We start from the raw sequence: 18,522 nt of genomic DNA on the forward strand, positions 1-18,522 counted from the left end.
GTGTTGTGCTTCTTGCTCTCCTATACTTTTTTCACATGCCATGCCGGGAACAACCTTGTGGGTAAGATTTTGAACAATTACTAAATCAACAACTATGCCATACCATTTTTAATGTCTCTGATTTTTGGGTTTATGATTATGTGTTAGGACATGAGACACTACTGTCGGAGAAACAAGGAAGGAATCAAAGAGTGGAAGTCAACGACTATCCGAGTACAGGCCCAAATCCTGGACATGACCCTCCACCGCATCCGATGGAAGTCAACATAGATTATACGGGCCCCGTGACCCATCCAAACCCTCCACCAAATTGAGATAAAATGCTAAATCACTTTAATGCAAAGTTGTTGCTACGCTCACTATGTGATGCTTCTCCTTGAGGAATAAAATAAATTATGAATAATTCTCAAGAATATATGGTATGTTTTCTTTCTTACCTTATCCATAAAAAATTGGTTTCTTGGCCCAAAGGCGCTCTGTTTAACCAAACAGGCCCATTATACTCCATGTGGGTTGGTGTTGGGCTTGGGTATAAATTAAACATTAATTTTGACCCAAAACATATGGGCCAGGTACCGCCAACCAAGTGCCACTGGGCCGCCAAAGATTTTACGCCAAACCAATTTTCATGGGCTGGACTGGTCATTGGTGTGCATAATTTGTGACGTGACGTCACGCCAACAAAGCAGGAGTAACTGTCACAACAGCAAAGCTTTGATAATGATAGCCACGTAACCTAACTCGCTCATCTGCAGACTCACCCAACCAGCCCCGAGTCGTAAGCGCTACATGCTTCACAGTTCACATAATTCCAATAACCGTACGAAGAAGAAACTGAAATTCTCTCCAGTTCCCACAACATGAGTTGGTTTAGAAATCTCGTCAGATTCCCAACAGCCACGTCTACATCTTATTTCCAATCCAGAGCCAAAATAACGAACTTCTCGTGCTTTGCCACCCAATTCTCGCATTACAGCACCGACAACGCGGGGGATCGACAGCCGGCACAGCACTCTGGATTGGGGCCTACTGGACAAGGAGAGAAGCCCAGGGTGGTGGTGCTGGGCTCCGGGTGGGCCGGGAGCCGGCTCATGAAGGGCATCGACACCAATCTCTACGACGTCGTTTGCGTGTCGCCGAGGAATCACATGGTGTTCACTCCCCTCTTGGCCTCCACCTGCGTTGGTACTCTCGAGTTCCGGTCCGTGGCCGAACCGATTGGTCGGATCCAACCCGCGATTTCCAAAGAACCCGGATCGTTCTTCTTCCTCGCCAACTGTACTGGGGTTGATGCCGATAAGCATTTGGTATGTTCTTTGTTTATGGGTTTTGTTGTACTACTTCATTGTGCAATATGGCTTTTTTCTTTGATTGCGTTCTAAAAGGCCCTCTCTCTTTTTTTTGGAACTGTGCGTGGAAAGTAATGGTGGACGAATTGAGCAATTGGAAAGTAATTTATTAAACAGGATTCAGTCAAAATTTATTACTTTGTGATTTTGTGTTTTCTTTTGGGTTTCAAGAAGCGAAAAATTACTGTTTGCTATGGAGATTAGTGCTGCATATGGTAGTACTATAGAACTGCACTATTTTTTCACTTCTAAAATCCAGAGATTAATTAAGTTGGGACATTTACCAATTATGTGGAGCTTGGTTTTTGATTTTTGAAGGTGCACTGTGAAACTGTCACTGATGGAGCAAACACCTTGAATCCATGGAAGTTTAACCTAGCATATGATAAGTTGGTGATTGCATCAGGAGCAGAGGCCTTAACTTTTGGAATCCATGGCGTGAAAGAATATGCAATCTTTCTTCGTGAAGTCCACCATGCACAGGAAATTCGGAGGAAGCTACTCCTAAACTTGATGCTCTCTGATGTACCAGGTGTGCTGCTCTAAATCGAAGCCACAACTAAATGTTTCTAGGTATTTAGATTGTAAAGTAAGAGCATTGGCCTCGAGGGTAAATCTTGTTTTATTGTTTATGCAGGGATTTCGGAAGAAGAGAAGCGCAGACTCCTGCACTGTGTTGTCGTTGGAGGCGGTCCTACTGGAGTTGAGTTTAGCGGGGAACTTAGTGATTTTATTATGAGGGATGTTAAGCAAAGATATGCTCATGTGAAAGATTATATTCATGTTACTCTAATTGAGGTTTGTTTATTTAGATACTCAAAGTATTCCTTTTTTTTTTGAAAAAAAGTTCTGGAATATCTTCACCTTGTATTCGGTATACCCCTGTAGTGTTTTTTTTTCTCTCCCTATCATTGGTTCCCAGGACATAATAAATATTATACTTCTCATGCTCGATTGAATTTTAGAGTTTCTAAGATGATTATGGGTGCATTTGAATTAATCCAATTTTTATCATCTCCAGGCAAATGAGATATTGTCATCCTTTGATGATCGCCTGCGCCGTTATGCTACAAAGCAGTTGACAAAGGTGAGAAACATTGAACATGTGTCAGGATGTAGGAGCAATTGCACCTATTATTATTTATCATTGGTAATATTTTTTCCCATGTGGAAAGATTTAATCTTTGTTTTTAACGAGTAGAGACTGTTGTTATATCTATTAGAAGAAATTCAATCGTAAAACTTCTGTTTGTGTGAAAAAATTTTGTTATCTTCTGATGCATAGGAAACCTTTATCTAGATCATTGTTTCTATGCTGATTGTTGAGGACTTTTTCTCATCCCTTTTTGTTTTTTGGATGTTTCCATAGATATCTCATGTATTAGTTTTTCTCAGTCAGGAGTTCATCTTGTTCGCGGGATAGTTAAGGATGTTGAACCTCAGAAGATAATTCTTAATGATGGCACAGAGGTTCCATATGGGCTGTTAGTATGGTCTACAGGTGTTGGTCCCTCTCCTTTTATTAAAAGCCTGGAGTTTCCAAAATCTCCAGGAGGAAGGTAAGTTGTCTTTGGCAAGTGAAGCAGCAATTCTTTCTTGATTTCATTCATTTAAATTATGCCACTACTACAAGAATTTGAGAGCATTTTTAGTACTGGTGTCTCTTTGAGACAATAAACATGTTTGAGCATTTTTTTTTCTTGATTTCATTAGTTGCTTGTCTTCTATCTTCGGCACTGTACGAGTTTCTCATTTCTCTAATTTCGTTTGTCATGCACAAAAATGTTAGTGTGTCATGACATTCATTACCAGAGATTTTCTGGAGATCTATTTTTCTTCCTGCATGTTCCGTTCATATTACCAAGAGCAGTATCTACTATAAAATATTTAGCATTTTATACTGATTCACACGTGTTTGCAGGATTGGTATTGATGAGTGGCTTCAAGTTCCTTCAGTGCAGGATGTTTATTCAATTGGTGACTGTGCAGGTTTTGTTGAAAGTACTGGCAAATCAGTCTTACCTGCTTTAGCCCAGGCAGGTTCTGAACTCAATGATTCATATTCAAGTTCATACCTTTTGGTGGCTCCGAAGTTTAAAATTGCCCTACAACTATTCGTTTTTTGTAGTCCAAAACATAACAATTTTTGTACAATATCTACCTTTTTTTCTACCACCTATTGTGCATACTACGGGGTATTCGATCTTGTTAATCAAATTTTATTGGTAGTTCCTTAGTAGTTTTAACACCTGCTTATTGTTTAGGTGGCAGAGCGGCAGGGAAAATATCTTGCTGGTCTATTGAACAACATTGGTAAAGCTGGTGGAGGGCGAGCAAATAGCGTTGAAGACATAGACTTAGGGGCTCCATTTGTTTACAAGCATCTGGGAAGCATGGCAACTATTGGCAGATTCAAGGCGCTTGTGGATCTTCGACAGAGCAAAGTGAGATTTATATTACAATTTCCTGCATTTGTTTGCTTAGCCATGTAAGAGAAAACATACATAATCTATTTCAAACCATTTGCAGGAGGCGAAAGGGTTATCTATGGCAGGATTTGCCAGCTGGTTCATATGGCGTTCTGCGTATCTCACTCGTGTCATTAGTTGGAGGAATCGATTCTATGTAGCAATCAATTGGCTTACCACTTTCGTGTTTGGCCGAGACATAAGCAGAATATAGATTTGTAAAATGGTATGTTTGATGATGAAGATTTTTTTTTTTTGGCCTTTTTTAATGCTCCTAGAGATCATTCGTTTGTTTGTTTATCTAATTACTGGTTATTTGTGTACAGCACTAGAGTAGTTGCAGTTTGATGAAGACAAGAACCCCTCAACAAGACATCAAATAAAGAAGTATGGTATCCTGCAATCTGCATTGAAGAAAAACCTGCCAAGTTATGGGTACATTTATGAGGCCATTCTCCTTTACTTGGTAATTATTTCAGTTTTGATATAGGTCTTCTTTCCACGTCTTAATTTGTGTAATACCCATTGCAAACCGTTTGCTCTCGTCATGAAAATATTAAACAGCTTCAGAGACGACAATGGCTGGGTCAATTTTTTTTTTCTTCCAAGTATAATACATGCCAGATCTTGATCTTGAGGGGAACTGTCCTCACATTCAGTATTACAGTAATGTTTCGTGACTAAACACCCTTCTAGTATAATTCAAATTTCACAAGCAAGACTCAATCCCACTTAAATGTCATTCTATGAATGCCACGTCGTTTTCATTTTCTTTGAACACAAGCGGCTGAAAAAAATGATGTTATGAGAGTGATTTGATGAACTAACACGACTGATAACTGATTTGGAGTTGAGAAATTTAATTTCAAACTAGGACGACTGGGCTGATAACTGATTTGGGTACCTACTCATTTCCCTGCATTTGAAGGAATCTTTACGTAATGTTTTGCAGTACTTGATTTATTAATCATGTCTTGACGTAACGTCTTTGTTTTGCCAGAAGAAAAAGATGGGAAATTTGGGCTCAAAGCCATCGCATAATTGTGAATATTCTTATAGATGGAACTTTGAATTTGAAAAATTGATGTGAATTTTATTCTTTTTCAACTTAATTAAACAACTCCTTTTCTTGAAGTTTGGAACCATTCATTCCATTCACTGGGCCGACCAAAAATACCAACTTGGTGTCGGTGTTTTAATTCCTACAAGACATAAACCTACCTCTTCCATGCCTAGTAAACGCAAGTACTGGAACCAAACTCATGAAACCCTTTAGTTTTTAGTCTTCAGTTGCTGCCCACCGACAGGGTAAAGTCCGCCTGGCTTCTTGGTCCAATAACTCAATTCGTAAAATTTTTTTTTGATTTTTCACGTGCAATTAATTTACATATACCCACGACTCCTTTCCCTCCTCTAGCATAGGGAACTTGGGTTTTTCTATATAAATGCAACCCTAAACCAGTATCCTTACCACACGCCGTTGCTATACAATACACGCTCATTGTTATCTTCAGAGTTTTTCTCTGTAAGAAAATTATCTCCGCAGGTTCGTCGGCAGTTCCAGTTCCAGTTCCGGTTCGTTTCAATTTCTGCTGCAATCACTCCAGGTATCTTAAACTTTATGTCCTTTGATCCTTCTTTTTATATATATTTTCCTTTCAACCATTTGTGGGCTCTAATTATTTTGATATTCGCTGTTGAAATTTGTCTCTTTCTTCTTCGTCTTTTTATTCAAACATGGTATACAAACTTGCATCTGGTGCACAAGCAAACCAGTCAATGCGTAGAAATAACAATTATAAATTAATGAGGCATAAATAGATCTTTATCATATGTTTGGATGTGGCAATTTAATATATTATTTCATGGGGCTAAAGTAATGGACAAAGTAGACCGCATATAACGGTGTGATTGGGTGTGCTTGAGATATTTTACTTAAAAAAATTAATATAAATTAAAATCTATTTTATTCTGTATCTTTTTCACGGTTGCTTTGCCGGTTTGCCCTAAAAATATCTCTCTCTTTTTTCTTTTTTTTTTTCTTTTCCCTACCGGCAGCCACAAGAGCACAACTTGGCAGTAGTTTTGATTCTCTTCTGTCTGGGTCCCCTCCTTTTTACAAATTCATATTGCTATATTTTCTTTAAATAGTTAATTTGATTAATTTACAATTCAAAAATTACACTTGACGAAGACAACAACCATGTCTTTCCATTTGTTAATACGAAGTAGTTCTCACACAATTTCAACACCTACCACAAACCCCACACGGGTGGCTTTGCCTTTGTTGATGTCCCAAAAGAAAAGGAAAAAAGAGTTCGCAATGAGCATCTTTTGTTTACCTTTTCTGCCTTTTCAAATGCATCAACAGTCTAAATTATGATTGTTTATGCTGCCTTTAGAGACCAAAAAGAAGAGGTTCATTTAAAGTAGTGCACCTGCTAGGACATATGGGGAGCAATTGATACTGCAGAGTTCTTAATTTGTATTCAATTACTTACAGGACATCCAATTGGCCATATTCTTACCCATCTTGCTAAAGTTGTGTGTATATATATATATTCCAGGTTTCTCTCAAAAAAATATTTATATAAAACAAGTATCTGATTTGAAATCCTTGATATTAAGGTCATTTGTGGCCTAAATACTACAGTAAGGCATTTTTTGCTTCTTGGCAATGAAACTAGTTTAAGCAGGGAAAAATTTGTGTGGGTCTAACTTGGGAAAATGACAACTGTAATTAATGATGAACATAAATTATGGGCAGTGATTTTTGAACAACCAAAAGTTTCGGTTTTTTACAAAAACAAAAACTCTTTTTTTTTTTTTTTTTGTAAAAATATACAAATACAATATACGACACACCTCCATATCAAACTTATGAAACTAAGTACACCACCAGATCAAGCATATGAAAGTACATGTGTCAACCTGCCCCACGCAGGAGGCACAAATCCTCATAAATATTCGGAGGAGGTGAGACAAGAACCTATGACCTCAATCAGGGACATGCAAAGTCATTGTCACTCAACCAATGACTCATTTGCAACAAAAACTCTCTCTCAAATAATAAAAATATTTGGTTTCTTATTTTTGGTACTTGTTAATTAGTGGATTCACAACCCTTTATTTGCTAGCGTGGAAAGGGGAGGGACTTGCAAGTGTTGTGTTTGTGAAAATGCGTCACTGACTTGACTCCCTCTATAAAAAACCCAACTGAAGGGCACAAAACGTGCAGCCTTCTTTGAGAGAGGATTTCGTTCAGAACAATGGAGTCTGTGGAGCAGAAAAAAGACTCCATTAATGGTGGTGTGAATGGGCATTACAAGCTCAAAAGCTTCGAAGATGAAGACTTTGACCCAGCTGCACCTCCACCATTCAAGATAGCTGAGATCCGAGCTGCCATTCCTCAACACTGCTGGGTCAGGAACCCATGGAGGTCTATGAGTTATGTTTTCAGGGATGTTCTTGTGGTCTTTGCATTGATGGCTGCCGCAGTTCACTTCAACAGTTGGTACTTTTGGCCAATCTACTGGATTTCGCAGGGCACAATGTTCTGGGCCATTTTTGTCCTCGGACATGATTGGTAAACAACCACATTTTGATTTGTTCTTTCTTTCTTGCCATTGAAATCTGTTTTGAGTAAATAGATCTAAATGGGTATTTTTGTTTTTGATTGTACAGTGGCCATGGAAGCTTTTCAGAAAGTACCAAGCTGAATAATGTGGTGGGGCATATCTTGCATTCTGCAATCTTGGTGCCTTATCATGGCTGGTGGGTTTTTCTTTGAGCTTATTTATACATTGTGCTCATTCTGTATTTGAAAAAAAAAATGCAAATTGATGTTTAACATCCATATGGGCTTCATGAATTTTCACAGGAGAATTAGCCACAGAACTCACCATCAAAACCATGGAAATGTTGAAAAGGATGAGTCCTGGGTTCCAGTAAGTCTCCTCTCGCAGTTGTTGGTTTCTATTAACTGCCTGTCTGCATCTGCTTCAATGTACACATGCATTGCATATGTGTGGTCATGGTCTTTTTCTTTTGCTAATGGAAGATTCTGTCTCAACACTGCAGATGACTGAATCTCTGTACAAGAGTCTAACATTGAGAACCAAAATTCTAAGGTTCACTGTGCCTTTCCCTGTTTTAGCCTTCCCAATGTACTTGGTAAGAGCTGTTAGTTGCTTATCAATAAGCTTCTTCTTATGTGTACACAGAGATCAATATGCATTTTATTTTTTTTGTTTTTTCTGTGTGGTCTGCTTTTTCAGTTGTACCGAAGTCCAGGAAAGGAAGGTTCACACTTCAACCCCAAAAGCAGCTTATTTGCACCCAATGAGAGGGCAGCTGTGCTCACTTCTACCGTTTGTTGGACCATAATGGCTACTCTGCTCTGCTATTTATGCTTTGTTTTTGGTCCTGTTCGAATGCTGATGCTCTATGGTATTCCAAATTTGGTGAGTCAAATCAACACAGGTCTTTAACATTTTATTATCCCCATTTTTTTCTATGCCAGATTTTCAAACCCTAATGACTCAATATTTCGGCAGGTTTTTGTTATATGGTTGGATGCTGTTACATACTTGCATCACCATGGCCATGATGAACAGAAGCTCCCTTGGTACCGCGGCAAGGTAATAATCTATAAAGATCATAAGCTTATGCAAGACTAAGATTTGTTGTTGTTGCTGCTGTATTTGCATTTGAGTTGTACATGTACTTAAACAGGAATGGAGTTATCTGCGAGGAGGCCTGACGACAGTTGATAGAGATTATGGACTGTTCAACAACATTCACCATGACATTGGAACTCATGTCATTCACCATCTCTTCCCTCAAATCCCTCACTATCACATTGTGGAAGCTGTAATATCTCCAATTAACCAAAACCCAATATTTCGAGTTACATTTATATATGTGTCCGTCCAGTATACCCTTAAAATATTGATCATTCTGGGTTTTTGTGCTTGCAGACAAAGGCAGCTAAGCCAGTGCTTGGAAAGTACTACAGAGAGCCAAAGAAATCAGGGCCTTTTCCATTTCACTTGGTTGATAATCTGGTGAGGAGCTTAGATCAAGACCACTACGTGAGCGACAGTGGAGACGTCGTGTTCTATCAAACAGACCCCGATTTCGTCAAACTCATTAACAACAAGTCTCTCTAGTTTTTTGTTGTAATTCAAGTTTTTATTAGCACTCCAAAACTGGAATCTTCTGGCCAGTAATAATGTCGTTAGACATCCTTTTGAAGTATGTAGATCCTTTCTTTCTTTTAATAATAATAATAATAAAAATCAGATTACCAAAACTTCCTGCTCCGAAGCTTGCTACCAGTTATTAGTGTCATGTGTTGTGTATGAAAAATTATTTGTGAAGGCTATAACCCCACGTCAGTCTCTAACAACACCCAAGTTGAGTGGCTTTTATAAGCAAATTTCATACCCTTTCACATCAACAATCAACAATGCTTGTCATAAGTAGCATAAAGCTTTTCATAAATTATAAAATAAAAAACCTTACCGGGGCTCCATGTATCCATAGGGAGCCTTTCAACCCAAAGAGGACAACGTTGTCTTGGGGATTGGATTTGATGTATTCGTATAGTGAACCAATAAACCGAAAGAGAACAATATTATTAGTAATTCAATCCTAATCAAAACTTGTTCTAGTCCAAATGGGGTTCTTTAATTGCGGTTGATATTATAAGATTCTGCTGCTGCTGCTGCCACACATTGTCGATCGCACATGGATTCACGTGGTGTTCAAACTAATCTTGGCAGTTAATGGAACTAATGGACGATCTCCATGTGAAGTGTCAGCAGGAAAAGAGCAAAAACAAAAGTGGCCAGCTGGAAATATGTCCGACTACAAACGATGTCCCCCTCTCCCTAGATTGTATCGTCACAGTGGAATCTAAACCCAGTGGGCTCCTTGTGCAAGATATTGTGCAATCTTTTGTGACCTCTCAATCTCAAACACACAGATAATTTCCATTTCCTTCGGCCACAGACTTGACTGACACACCACTTGCACTGTCCCTATCCTATCGGCCAAGTTTCAAGCGAGTGACGAGAGATTAGATTAATTAATAAAATCACAACTAATTCAAGTTTCATCAAACCTCTTTCATTCAAATTTACTTTATGGAAGTTCAAAAACCCATCTCATCTATTGTCACTATTTTCTCATTTTGAGTTTTACTTTAGTTGGGTTCTCTCTTCTTCTCTCCAACTACTATGACCAAGTTATTGCCTTCTTCTGCTTCAGTTTCATCAACTTCCACCACTTCTTTTGATGCAAATATAGGTTATTTTAATTAATTAATGCAATATTCCGTCGGATTCCTTGCTCCGCTTCGGTAGGCTACCCACACACACACACACACACACCTGCCTGATCAAATCATGGAAGCCAGCAGCTCAAATGACAAATACCATCAACAATAATTGAAAAAGGCAATTGAGATTGAGCCCAAATCATCATGGGCCAAAGCTCTATTTGTTTGAAATCGGGATGAGTTCGAGCTCAATTACGCCAACGCCAACGCCAAGCAAGTCAAGTCCATGAATGATGCATGTGGATTGAACCAATGCAATTTGGCTACACAGAAATACGCACAAGATTGAACGTTTTTTTGAATATGTCGAATCAACAATTTTGGAAGAATTGTTAGATCAAGTCTGAAAACTTTTAAGATGAAAAGCCTAAACATGTAAGATTATAATAATAATAATACCTTGGTAAATTTTGCATTTGTATAAAGTTTAATCATAATTATTGTTTTTCTGGTTCAAATTTTCTTCTCATCACTTTTATTAAGCATACTTTTATTTTGGGTTTTCCAACAACTTGGATTACCTCGCGTGCTAATGCTATGTAGGCACTATTAATTTTTTTATTTTTTATTTTGAAAATAATAGAATTATCAAACAAAGCGTATTTTTTTGGAAACAGTAAAATATATAATATTTTAACAATATTTAATTTGTTATGCGCAACAGCATGCATATAAATCCTAAGTTATCTGGACCAAAACTTATTCAAGCATGTGCAAAGTAACATAGCACAAACAAAAGACAGCATTTTTGATAGAATATTACAAACATTGCATTGAAAATCCCACCACTAAACCCTGCCACCCAATTTTCATATTTTTTTTTTGATTTTCTTGCAAATGAAATAATCGTCCAAATTATTTTAATCGGAATAACTTGGCAATCCCCTCTCAGGTTAAAATTAACTTGTTTCTTTGTATCCAAGCTTCATATTTTCTGTCCAGCAAAGAAGGAAGAAAAAAACATTCTCATCCAGACAAAATCCAGCCAAAGCCGGCAGACATGGAACTTTTCAATCTGCTGATGTTGGAGAAAACAAAAATATACGGACATTTGGATTTCTGCATCAGCAAGAAAACCATAAAAACTGGGTTTGAGAATCAAATTAGCTCTTTTCAAGTGCCCTTCCCACTACCAATTACCCAACAAGAAAAGTAGACAAAAATGGGCATCAAGATTAGGTCATGCCTTTTCTTTAGTGCTCAACAATCTCCCCAACTAAGGAAATTATAGAGAACCAATGAATCTCATCTTATAAACCATAAAAGTAATACGCACAATTCGTAAAGGTGGTAATCACTCAAGTAGCCTGCATTTGTCCGATATATATGCTTCTATTTGGATGGAGACTCGCACCATCCTTCATCTGGTTCCAGCGAAAAAGTGATTTATGGACATTTGTTACCAAACCCCCACCAATAACATAAATGCTAAAGCATCCAAACTCATTGATCAACAAGTTTTGGACAGAGGAGGAAAGATGTTTAAAAGAGCAAAATATGTTTATTTCATTATGAGAGAGCTTTATATATAACCAAAAATCAATTTTTTTAAAACCCAAGAGCGGCATGAGCAGAAACCTTTCATCCTGCCAGCTTCTTCTGTTGATCTCCTGGAGTATACCCTTTTCCTCTAAATAAGATGAATACTAATAAAAATATTAAGAATGGTAAAAACTAGTTAAAAGGTTGAGTTTTGGAGCTAAAATGGGTTGATCTGTTTCAAGCCACCATTTGCTCCTGCTCCATGCACAGCTGCTCCACCCAAACTGGGAGCATCTCCGACCCACCATTGTCAACATGACACTGCTGCTGCTGATCTTCAAAATCTAAATGCCCGGCTCTTGAAGATGAAGCTTCCTTCACCAAGGACTGAACCCAAGACACATCTGGCTCATCAACAGTTGCAGGAATTGATGTGACAGCCAGTGTCCCATTATTAGCACTTCGGAGACCAAATGAAGCAGATTTCCGCAGTTTATTAAGCTCTTCTCCCTGGATACCCCAGTCCAATTTGCCATCAGGTGAACCCCAATCGGAGAGGTTACAAGGCATCCCATTGGCTGACGAAGCAGGTGAAGAAAATCCATTATGACGGTGAACAGCAGTACGCTCAATGAAGCTTTGGCTCCTCTTCGCAAATGCAGCTGACCTTGAACTGATTGCTGCTGCTGCCCTGGATGGATCAATCCCGAAGGATCCCGATCCCCTACCAGGAGATGAGGAAAGGTTGATAGGATAGCTTGACCGAAGCTGATGATTCATGCTCTGGCGCATCTGGACCCCAGTTGGAGACTGCAAATGGGATGCTGCAACATCTAGTGAGAGTCCTTGTAATTGAGGAAAAATTGCAGGATCAAGGGATCCATAAATATCTTCTAGGTTAGTTGGTTTCACTCCCAGTCTATTCACTTCCCCACTATGATCACCACCACCAGAGGAGGCGACGAAAGACGCTTTCAACACATTGTTGTTCCAGCTGGATGGGGATGAGAGACCAGATGACTCATCGATCAACTGTTGCTGCCAACGACGACTTCTTTCCCGTCCAAGTAATTCCAGGTCTAAATCCACGTCTCTAGCAAAAAGTGCAGATTTCAACCTGCTACCAGGAAGCTGCAATGTAGGGGGAGTAATATTTGACTGGTTCTGCCAAATGTTTCCACCCATAGGAGAAGAAGCTCCAGATGGGGTCATGGGTGGTGTTGAAGTAGGAGGCATCATAACAGATGGAGAACCAAGGACAAGTGGGGTTATTGAAGCCATATCCAGCAAAGAATTGCCACCTGAGTATGATCTTGGAGAAGGCACTGCTGAGCCAGTTGAGGCATACAAGGGGCGAAGCTCTTCAGGTTTGTGTGCAAAAAAACAAACCCTTCTGCTGCAATTAGTCTCATCCTTACACAGACGAGTGCGATACTGAGCAGGATGCAGCCAGCACTCAAAAATCCCATGTGCATATTCACAAGCATCCCCTTGCCTGCACGTCCCTTTTCGAAACTCAGGGCATGGAACACAACTGTAATGATATTTCCTCGGATCACGCCGCCTAGCGTTTTCCCCTGGATGAACAAAAGGACACTCAGTCCAATCATGAGAGTAAGCTCTTGAGCAGGGCTTGATCTTAAAAGTATACATCCTGAAGTCGTCTGTTCCATAAATCCCATTCTTGATGTCTGGGAGAGTAAGATCAATTGGATACTCTTTCTTCTCGCTCCCATCTTTTGAAACTCGTGGAACTGTATTCTCTTGCTGCTCCAACCCTTCAATGCCACGAAAGATTTGACCAGAAAACTCATAAGCTTCCTCTTCGCTGCTGCTGCTGCTGCTGCTGCCGCCGCAGCCTTTCAGCATGATTTCCAAATTCCTCTTCCTTGAATTAAAACCTGAACTGACAACAGAAGCAATCAAGTCACCAGGTCGATTACCACTGACATCAAGAGAGTTAACATCTGCCGAAGCATCAAGCAAGACTTCGACAACCTCGGCAGCAGAAACCGAGCCACCTGTAGCGGCACAGTGTAAGGCGGTGACCCCATCAGACCCACAAGCCTTATTGACATCGACACGGCCAGTTCCAATCACATAATTCAACACATCCTTGCTGCCAAACAAGGCAGCAATCATGAGTGGTGTCCTCTCCTCAAAACCCATTGACTTCGACCCAATTCTCCTCCCATACCAAAAACCAGTCTCATTGACATCATGACCCTCCTCCTCAACAGCACGCTTGAACCCAATCAGATCATCTGAGGCGGACAATTCAAGAAAAATAGAGAAGTTACGGAATGACCCATCTAGCTTTTGGGATTCATAGTCCATCGCCAGACCAGCTTGAGCTTCTTTCCTCTTCGAACCACTGCACATGGAAGGCTCTCTCTTGTCAGACCCCCTACAAAGTTTTCCTCTACAAAAGAGTATAAGAGAAAAGATTCGTAATCAATCTTCAAGATCCCCAAAGATGGCTACTTTCATGCACCAAAAAGAAAAACACATCAAGGAATGAGTTAAAAATAACAATCAAAAGGCAGACTCATCGACTCAATCCCCTCTTTTTTTGATGAAATCATTGACAGAACAACAAAGATATCATCTACAAGCATTTAAACAACGAGTTCATAACCACAAAATTATCCAAAACAAACCCAAATGCCAAACGAAAAACGGTTATAATATCCCCAACAAACGTAACTGCATACGAAACGCGGCCTCTGGTTTTAGTTCCTAAAATAATAAAACACAAGAAGCAGAGGCAACCGAAATCATCAAAAAACTGATAGTTGTTCTTGTTTATGTTTTCCATAAATAGCAAGAAAACCCCCAAAATCCATCAAAGGCCAACCATTTTCAACTACCAAGTAGAAAAATGAACAAGATAGCAAAAACCCAAACATGAAAGACACAGATAGACATGAAGCTTGGAGAAAATCCATACCTTGAAACAGAGAGGTTCAGATTAAAATGAACAAGATAGCAAAAACCCAAACATGAAAGACAGAGAGAGACACGAAGCTTAGAGAAAATCCATACCTTGAGACAGAGAGGATCAGATTACACTGAAAGGGTGCCTCCTTATTAACTCCCTGCCCTTTAAAAGAGAGTATTGACAATAAAGCATAGGAAACTTGGAAATAAGAGAGACTTTCGGCCTCCCTCTTTAATGGGTTTTCGTTTTTTCAAAAAAAAAAAAAGAGTCGAGTCTAGGAAAGGCACCTATGAGTATCTACGGCTCGCGTTTCTCAGTTGTTCACTTGTTTCCTCTCGCGAAATGGAACTGAAATTCAAATGTGAATGCTAATGTAATGTAAATTCCAAAATGAGGAAGGTGGGCCCCCTCTCCTTTTGTTCATTTTATGCGTAAAGGTCATATTATTAACAGAGCGGTTTCTCAAGGGGCGGCTTGGGTACCTATTAAACTTTCCAGACATGGCTCAAATCTCTCTCATTTATTTTTTGCGGATGACTTGGTGTTATTTGCCGAGGCTTCTATTGATCAAATGAATGTAGTCCAGGACTGTCTTAGAACTTTCTGTGCTGGTTCTGGGCAGAAGATTAGTCTTAAAAAATCGCAGATTTTTGTTTCGAGGAATGTGGACCCTGGTGTTGCTCAGGAACTTGCCCAGATGTCAGGATTTCCTCTCACGACTCATTTAGGGAGGCACTTGGGTACTCCTTCTATTCATGGCCGAGTAACAATGGGGGACTATAATTATATTCTAGATCGTATTTCCTCTCGATTGCAAGGTTGGAAAATGAAATATCTTTCTTTTGCGGGGCGAGCAGTGCTTGCTCAATCAGTCCTTACATCTATCCCATCGTATGTGATGCAAACGACCTTATTACCGAAGGGGGTGTGTATGAATATTGAAAGATTAGTGCGGAGGTTCCTGTGGGGATGTAATGAGGAGCTGAGAAAGGTGAGTATTGTTAATTGGGAGAAGGTGACGAGACCGAAAGATGTAGGGGGCCTAGGGATTAAAAGAATGTGTCAAATGAACCATTCTTATCTTGCTAAGATAGGATGGCGCCTTATTAATGAAAAGGATAGTCTTTGGGCCAAAGTGGTAAGTAACAAATACATTCATTCAAATGCTAGTCTGGACAAGTTACAGAGTAAAAATGGGGCTTCTAATCTTTGGCGTGGAGTGATTATAGCTGTCCCTATTTTGACTAAGGGTATAAGGGCTATGGTGCGCAATGGGAAGGACACTCTTTTTTGGTTGGATGTTTGGATTGGAGATAGTCCTCTGTTTGATATATCTTTAAAGAATGTTAATATGGTGGATATGTACAGGCCGATTAGTCATTATTGGAGGAGAGGGGTTGGTTGGAACTGGCATACTCTTAAGGATTTCCTTCCTAGTCATATTGAACAAAAGTTGGCGGCTTTCATGCTATCAGAAGATGATGATGTTGTGGATAGTTTATGTTGGGGCAAGTCTTGTAGTGGCGAATTTTCAATCAAGACTTCATATGACATTGCTACAGGTTATGAGGGAGTCAATACAAATAAGATATGGAGGTCTATTTGGAAAATTGAGGCTCCTCAACGGGTCAAGGCCTTTATTTGGATGGTTAAACATCAACGATTGCTATGTAATTCAGAAAGGGTCCGAAGAGGATTTACTGATGTTCCTTTTTGCAAAAATTGTCCTGGTGAGATTGAAGATGTGGATCACTTATTTAGGAGGTGTCCTATGGCAGTGCATATTTGGAACAGTGCATAAAGGCATGTATGGTTTGCAAATGATTGGGTGGTCTCCTCCTCCTCAAGGATGGGTGACCCTCAATACTGATGGGTGTAGTAAAGGTGAGCATGGTGCAGCTGGTGCTGGAGGTTTGCTAAGAGACTATCGCGGTGTATGGTTAAAAGGTTTTTTTGCTAATATTGGCAGTTGTGGATCGATAGAGGCCGAACTCTGGGCAGCGATTCATGGGCTTCGTCTAGCTTGGGAAGAGGGTTTTCGCCAAGTTATTTTGGAGACAGATTCATATATGGTTGCGGATTGGCTAAATAAGCAGAGTGTTCCAAAGCTCTCTCTTTCCAATTTGATTAGTGTGTGCCGGAAGCTTGTTCATCAAGCTTGGGAGGTGAAAGCAATTCACGTGTATAGAGAAAGGAACCGGGTTGCTGATTTCCTTGCATCTGAGTCTCTGAACCATGGCAATGGGCTAACGATTCTTCAGCATCCTATTGTTGACATTCAGGGTCTGCTTTGGGAGGATTCTATTGGAGTTGCTTGGCCTAGGCGGGTATTGCAAGTAGAGGTTTAATCCTTTGGTTTGTTTGTGGGTATTCCCCCTCCCTAGTATCAAAAAAAAATAAATGGTGAAAAGTATAAATAAATTAAAGTAAAGAATGACTGCTAAATAGTCAACGAGGAAGAAAAAGTCCTTAAAAATGGAGGTCCCACCAAGACACAAAAAGACATCAAGATTCATACAAGGATATGGGTGGATGGGACCCATGAAAGCAACACAAACACATTATAATCAAATGACTGTGTGAGTATTTATTTATGATATATATTCCTAACTACTCAAGAGGAGGATTGCCTAACGGGCCAAAGCCTACAAGAAAAGGCCAATATTTTAATATACAATTTGTCAAAATTAGCCAATATTTCAATTTTTATTTGATTTGAAAATCGTGTAAAAGAAAGGAGGCAGGCTAATTTGGATGTGATCATTGCCTAGATCAGGAATAGGGTATGGTGGCCCATGTTGTCAAATTGGTCTAGAAGAACCTACTACTTTGTAAAAACAAACAAAAAAAAATGGAAGATTTTCCACAACCTTTACCTTATATTAGTGGGGAAGACCTTAGACTTGCTTTTCCTCAGCCAGCCTTCTCCACTCTCCAGTAGCTGACCATTCATTACCCACAGCCGCCTCAGGACCATTATTGTCCTCTCAATCATCAATTTTATATATACACGGATAACCTTATAATATTATAACCATATACGTATATGTATATATGAATGATGATCTATTTGTGGGAGAATTTTCAAATTTGGAAATTAATGCTTGATCAAATAGTCCCAAAAAATTTGTAAGCATCGAGATTTCAAATCAAAATAACGACTTAGACCAGAACAACCAAGGTTAGAAATTAGAATTGTCGGAGAGTGGAAAAAGCAAGGTAATTGGCTTCAATTAAAGTGACAGCCACAGCCTAACCATTGCCTCTACCCACAATAAACAACAAAATAGCCGTAGTGAACACGGGGTTATTATCATTGGGTTTTTTGGAAAAGTATCCTTTTTAAAACCCAATTTTGAAAATTAACTCACTTTTTCAAAAACATGAAATTTAACACTTTTTTGAAAGAAAGTGTCCTAAATACCCTTATTTCACATGGTTTCATTCAAAACCCATTTTCCCTTCCTAGAACATCACTTTTCACCTTTGTTCTTCTTCTTCGTCTTCGTTCTTCTTCACCTTCGCTCTTCTTCACCTTCGTTCTTTCATTGTATTCGATGCTGTTAATCTACTATTTTTGCCTCATTCGATCACCCCTCTGCACCTGGTTATTCATGGGTATGTTTTATTTAATTTTGTATTTGTGCTTCGAGTTTACAATGGTTAGGGTATGAATTTTTCAATCTAGTAATGCTTAGGGTTTCGAGTATTCATTCGAGCAGTTTAGGGTACTTTGTGTGCTATGTTCTAGTATTTCATATTTATTGTTTCGAGTATTTTGTTTTATCTGATCGAGTATTTTGTTGTATCTGTTCGAATATTTCAGATTTGTTGTTCGAGTATTTTGTTTTATATGTTCGAGTATTTTAGTTTTTCAACTTTGACCGCCCGTAACTTTTGATCCGCTCATGTGTTTCCTTATTATAATATGTTTCCGAT

The 18,522-nt window shown here is 39.2% G+C and overlaps 3 protein-coding genes across 8 annotated transcripts; 2 read left to right on the forward strand and 1 right to left on the reverse strand.

Moving 5' to 3' along the window:
• The first annotated feature begins 736 nt into the window (after positions 1-736).
• On the forward strand, positions 737-4,481 carry LOC120001344 (internal alternative NAD(P)H-ubiquinone oxidoreductase A2, mitochondrial-like). The gene is made up of 9 exons (XM_038849617.1): positions 737-1,307; positions 1,668-1,881; positions 1,987-2,147; positions 2,371-2,436; positions 2,745-2,908; positions 3,271-3,385; positions 3,614-3,793; positions 3,879-4,043; positions 4,144-4,481. Exons 1-8 carry the CDS (start codon positions 861-863, stop codon positions 4,029-4,031), a joined length of 1,500 nt encoding a protein of 499 aa, XP_038705545.1. The 5' UTR covers positions 737-860; the 3' UTR covers positions 4,032-4,043; positions 4,144-4,481.
• A 797-nt stretch (positions 4,482-5,278) lies between these two features.
• LOC120001334 (omega-3 fatty acid desaturase, endoplasmic reticulum) lies at positions 5,279-9,156 on the forward strand. 3 transcript variants are annotated; one of them, XM_038849600.1, is made up of 9 exons: positions 5,279-5,424; positions 7,056-7,403; positions 7,502-7,591; positions 7,698-7,764; positions 7,898-7,990; positions 8,095-8,280; positions 8,374-8,457; positions 8,552-8,689; positions 8,797-9,156. In XM_038849600.1, the coding sequence occupies exons 2-9, from the start codon at positions 7,087-7,089 to the stop codon at positions 8,986-8,988; spliced, it is 1,167 nt and encodes a 388-aa protein (XP_038705528.1). In that variant the 5' UTR covers positions 5,279-5,424; positions 7,056-7,086; the 3' UTR covers positions 8,989-9,156. The 3 variants fall into 3 exon arrangements, with proteins under 3 accessions (XP_038705528.1, XP_038705526.1, XP_038705527.1); XM_038849598.1 differs by having other exon boundaries at positions 5,281-5,424; positions 6,955-7,403; XM_038849599.1 differs by having other exon boundaries at positions 5,288-5,424; positions 7,040-7,403.
• Positions 9,157-11,639: 2,483 nt separating this feature from the next.
• On the reverse strand, positions 11,640-14,837 carry LOC120002123 (zinc finger CCCH domain-containing protein 66-like). Of its 4 annotated transcripts, none has more exons than XM_038850723.1 (2): positions 14,688-14,837; positions 11,640-14,064 (listed from the first exon to the last, which is right to left on the reverse strand). In XM_038850723.1, exon 2 carries the CDS (start codon positions 14,022-14,024, stop codon positions 11,880-11,882), a length of 2,145 nt encoding a protein of 714 aa, XP_038706651.1. In that variant the 5' UTR covers positions 14,025-14,064; positions 14,688-14,837; the 3' UTR covers positions 11,640-11,879. The 4 variants fall into 4 exon arrangements, with proteins under 4 accessions (XP_038706651.1, XP_038706653.1, XP_038706654.1 ...); XM_038850725.1 differs by having other exon boundaries at positions 11,640-14,016; positions 14,688-14,828; XM_038850726.1 differs by lacking the exon at positions 14,688-14,837 and adding an exon at positions 14,593-14,673 and having other exon boundaries at positions 11,640-14,016.
• Positions 14,838-18,522: the final 3,685 nt, after the last annotated feature.

This window comes from Tripterygium wilfordii, chromosome 7 (genome assembly GCF_013401445.1).
Source record: "Tripterygium wilfordii isolate XIE 37 chromosome 7, ASM1340144v1, whole genome shotgun sequence".
NCBI lineage: Eukaryota > Viridiplantae > Streptophyta > Magnoliopsida > Celastrales > Celastraceae > Tripterygium > Tripterygium wilfordii.

Bases quoted from the DNA above. Each gene is read 5' to 3' on its own strand.
- LOC120001334 (XM_038849600.1), top strand. From the start codon at position 7,087: ATGGAGTCTGTGGAGCAGAAAAAAGACTCCATTAATGGTGGTGTGAAT. The intron at 7,765-7,897 runs GTAAGTCTCCTC...TCAACACTGCAG, and splicing joins AGGATGAGTCCTGGGTTCCA to ATGACTGAATCTCTGTACAA. The intron at 7,991-8,094 runs GTAAGAGCTGTT...CTGCTTTTTCAG, and splicing joins TAGCCTTCCCAATGTACTTG to TTGTACCGAAGTCCAGGAAA.
- LOC120001344 (XM_038849617.1), top strand. From the start codon at position 861: ATGAGTTGGTTTAGAAATCTCGTCAGATTCCCAACAGCCACGTCTACA. The intron at 1,308-1,667 runs GTATGTTCTTTG...TGATTTTTGAAG, and splicing joins TTGATGCCGATAAGCATTTG to GTGCACTGTGAAACTGTCAC. The intron at 3,794-3,878 runs GTGAGATTTATA...AACCATTTGCAG, and splicing joins TGGATCTTCGACAGAGCAAA to GAGGCGAAAGGGTTATCTAT.
- LOC120002123 (XM_038850723.1), bottom strand. From the start codon at position 14,024: ATGTGCAGTGGTTCGAAGAGGAAAGAAGCTCAAGCTGGTCTGGCGATG.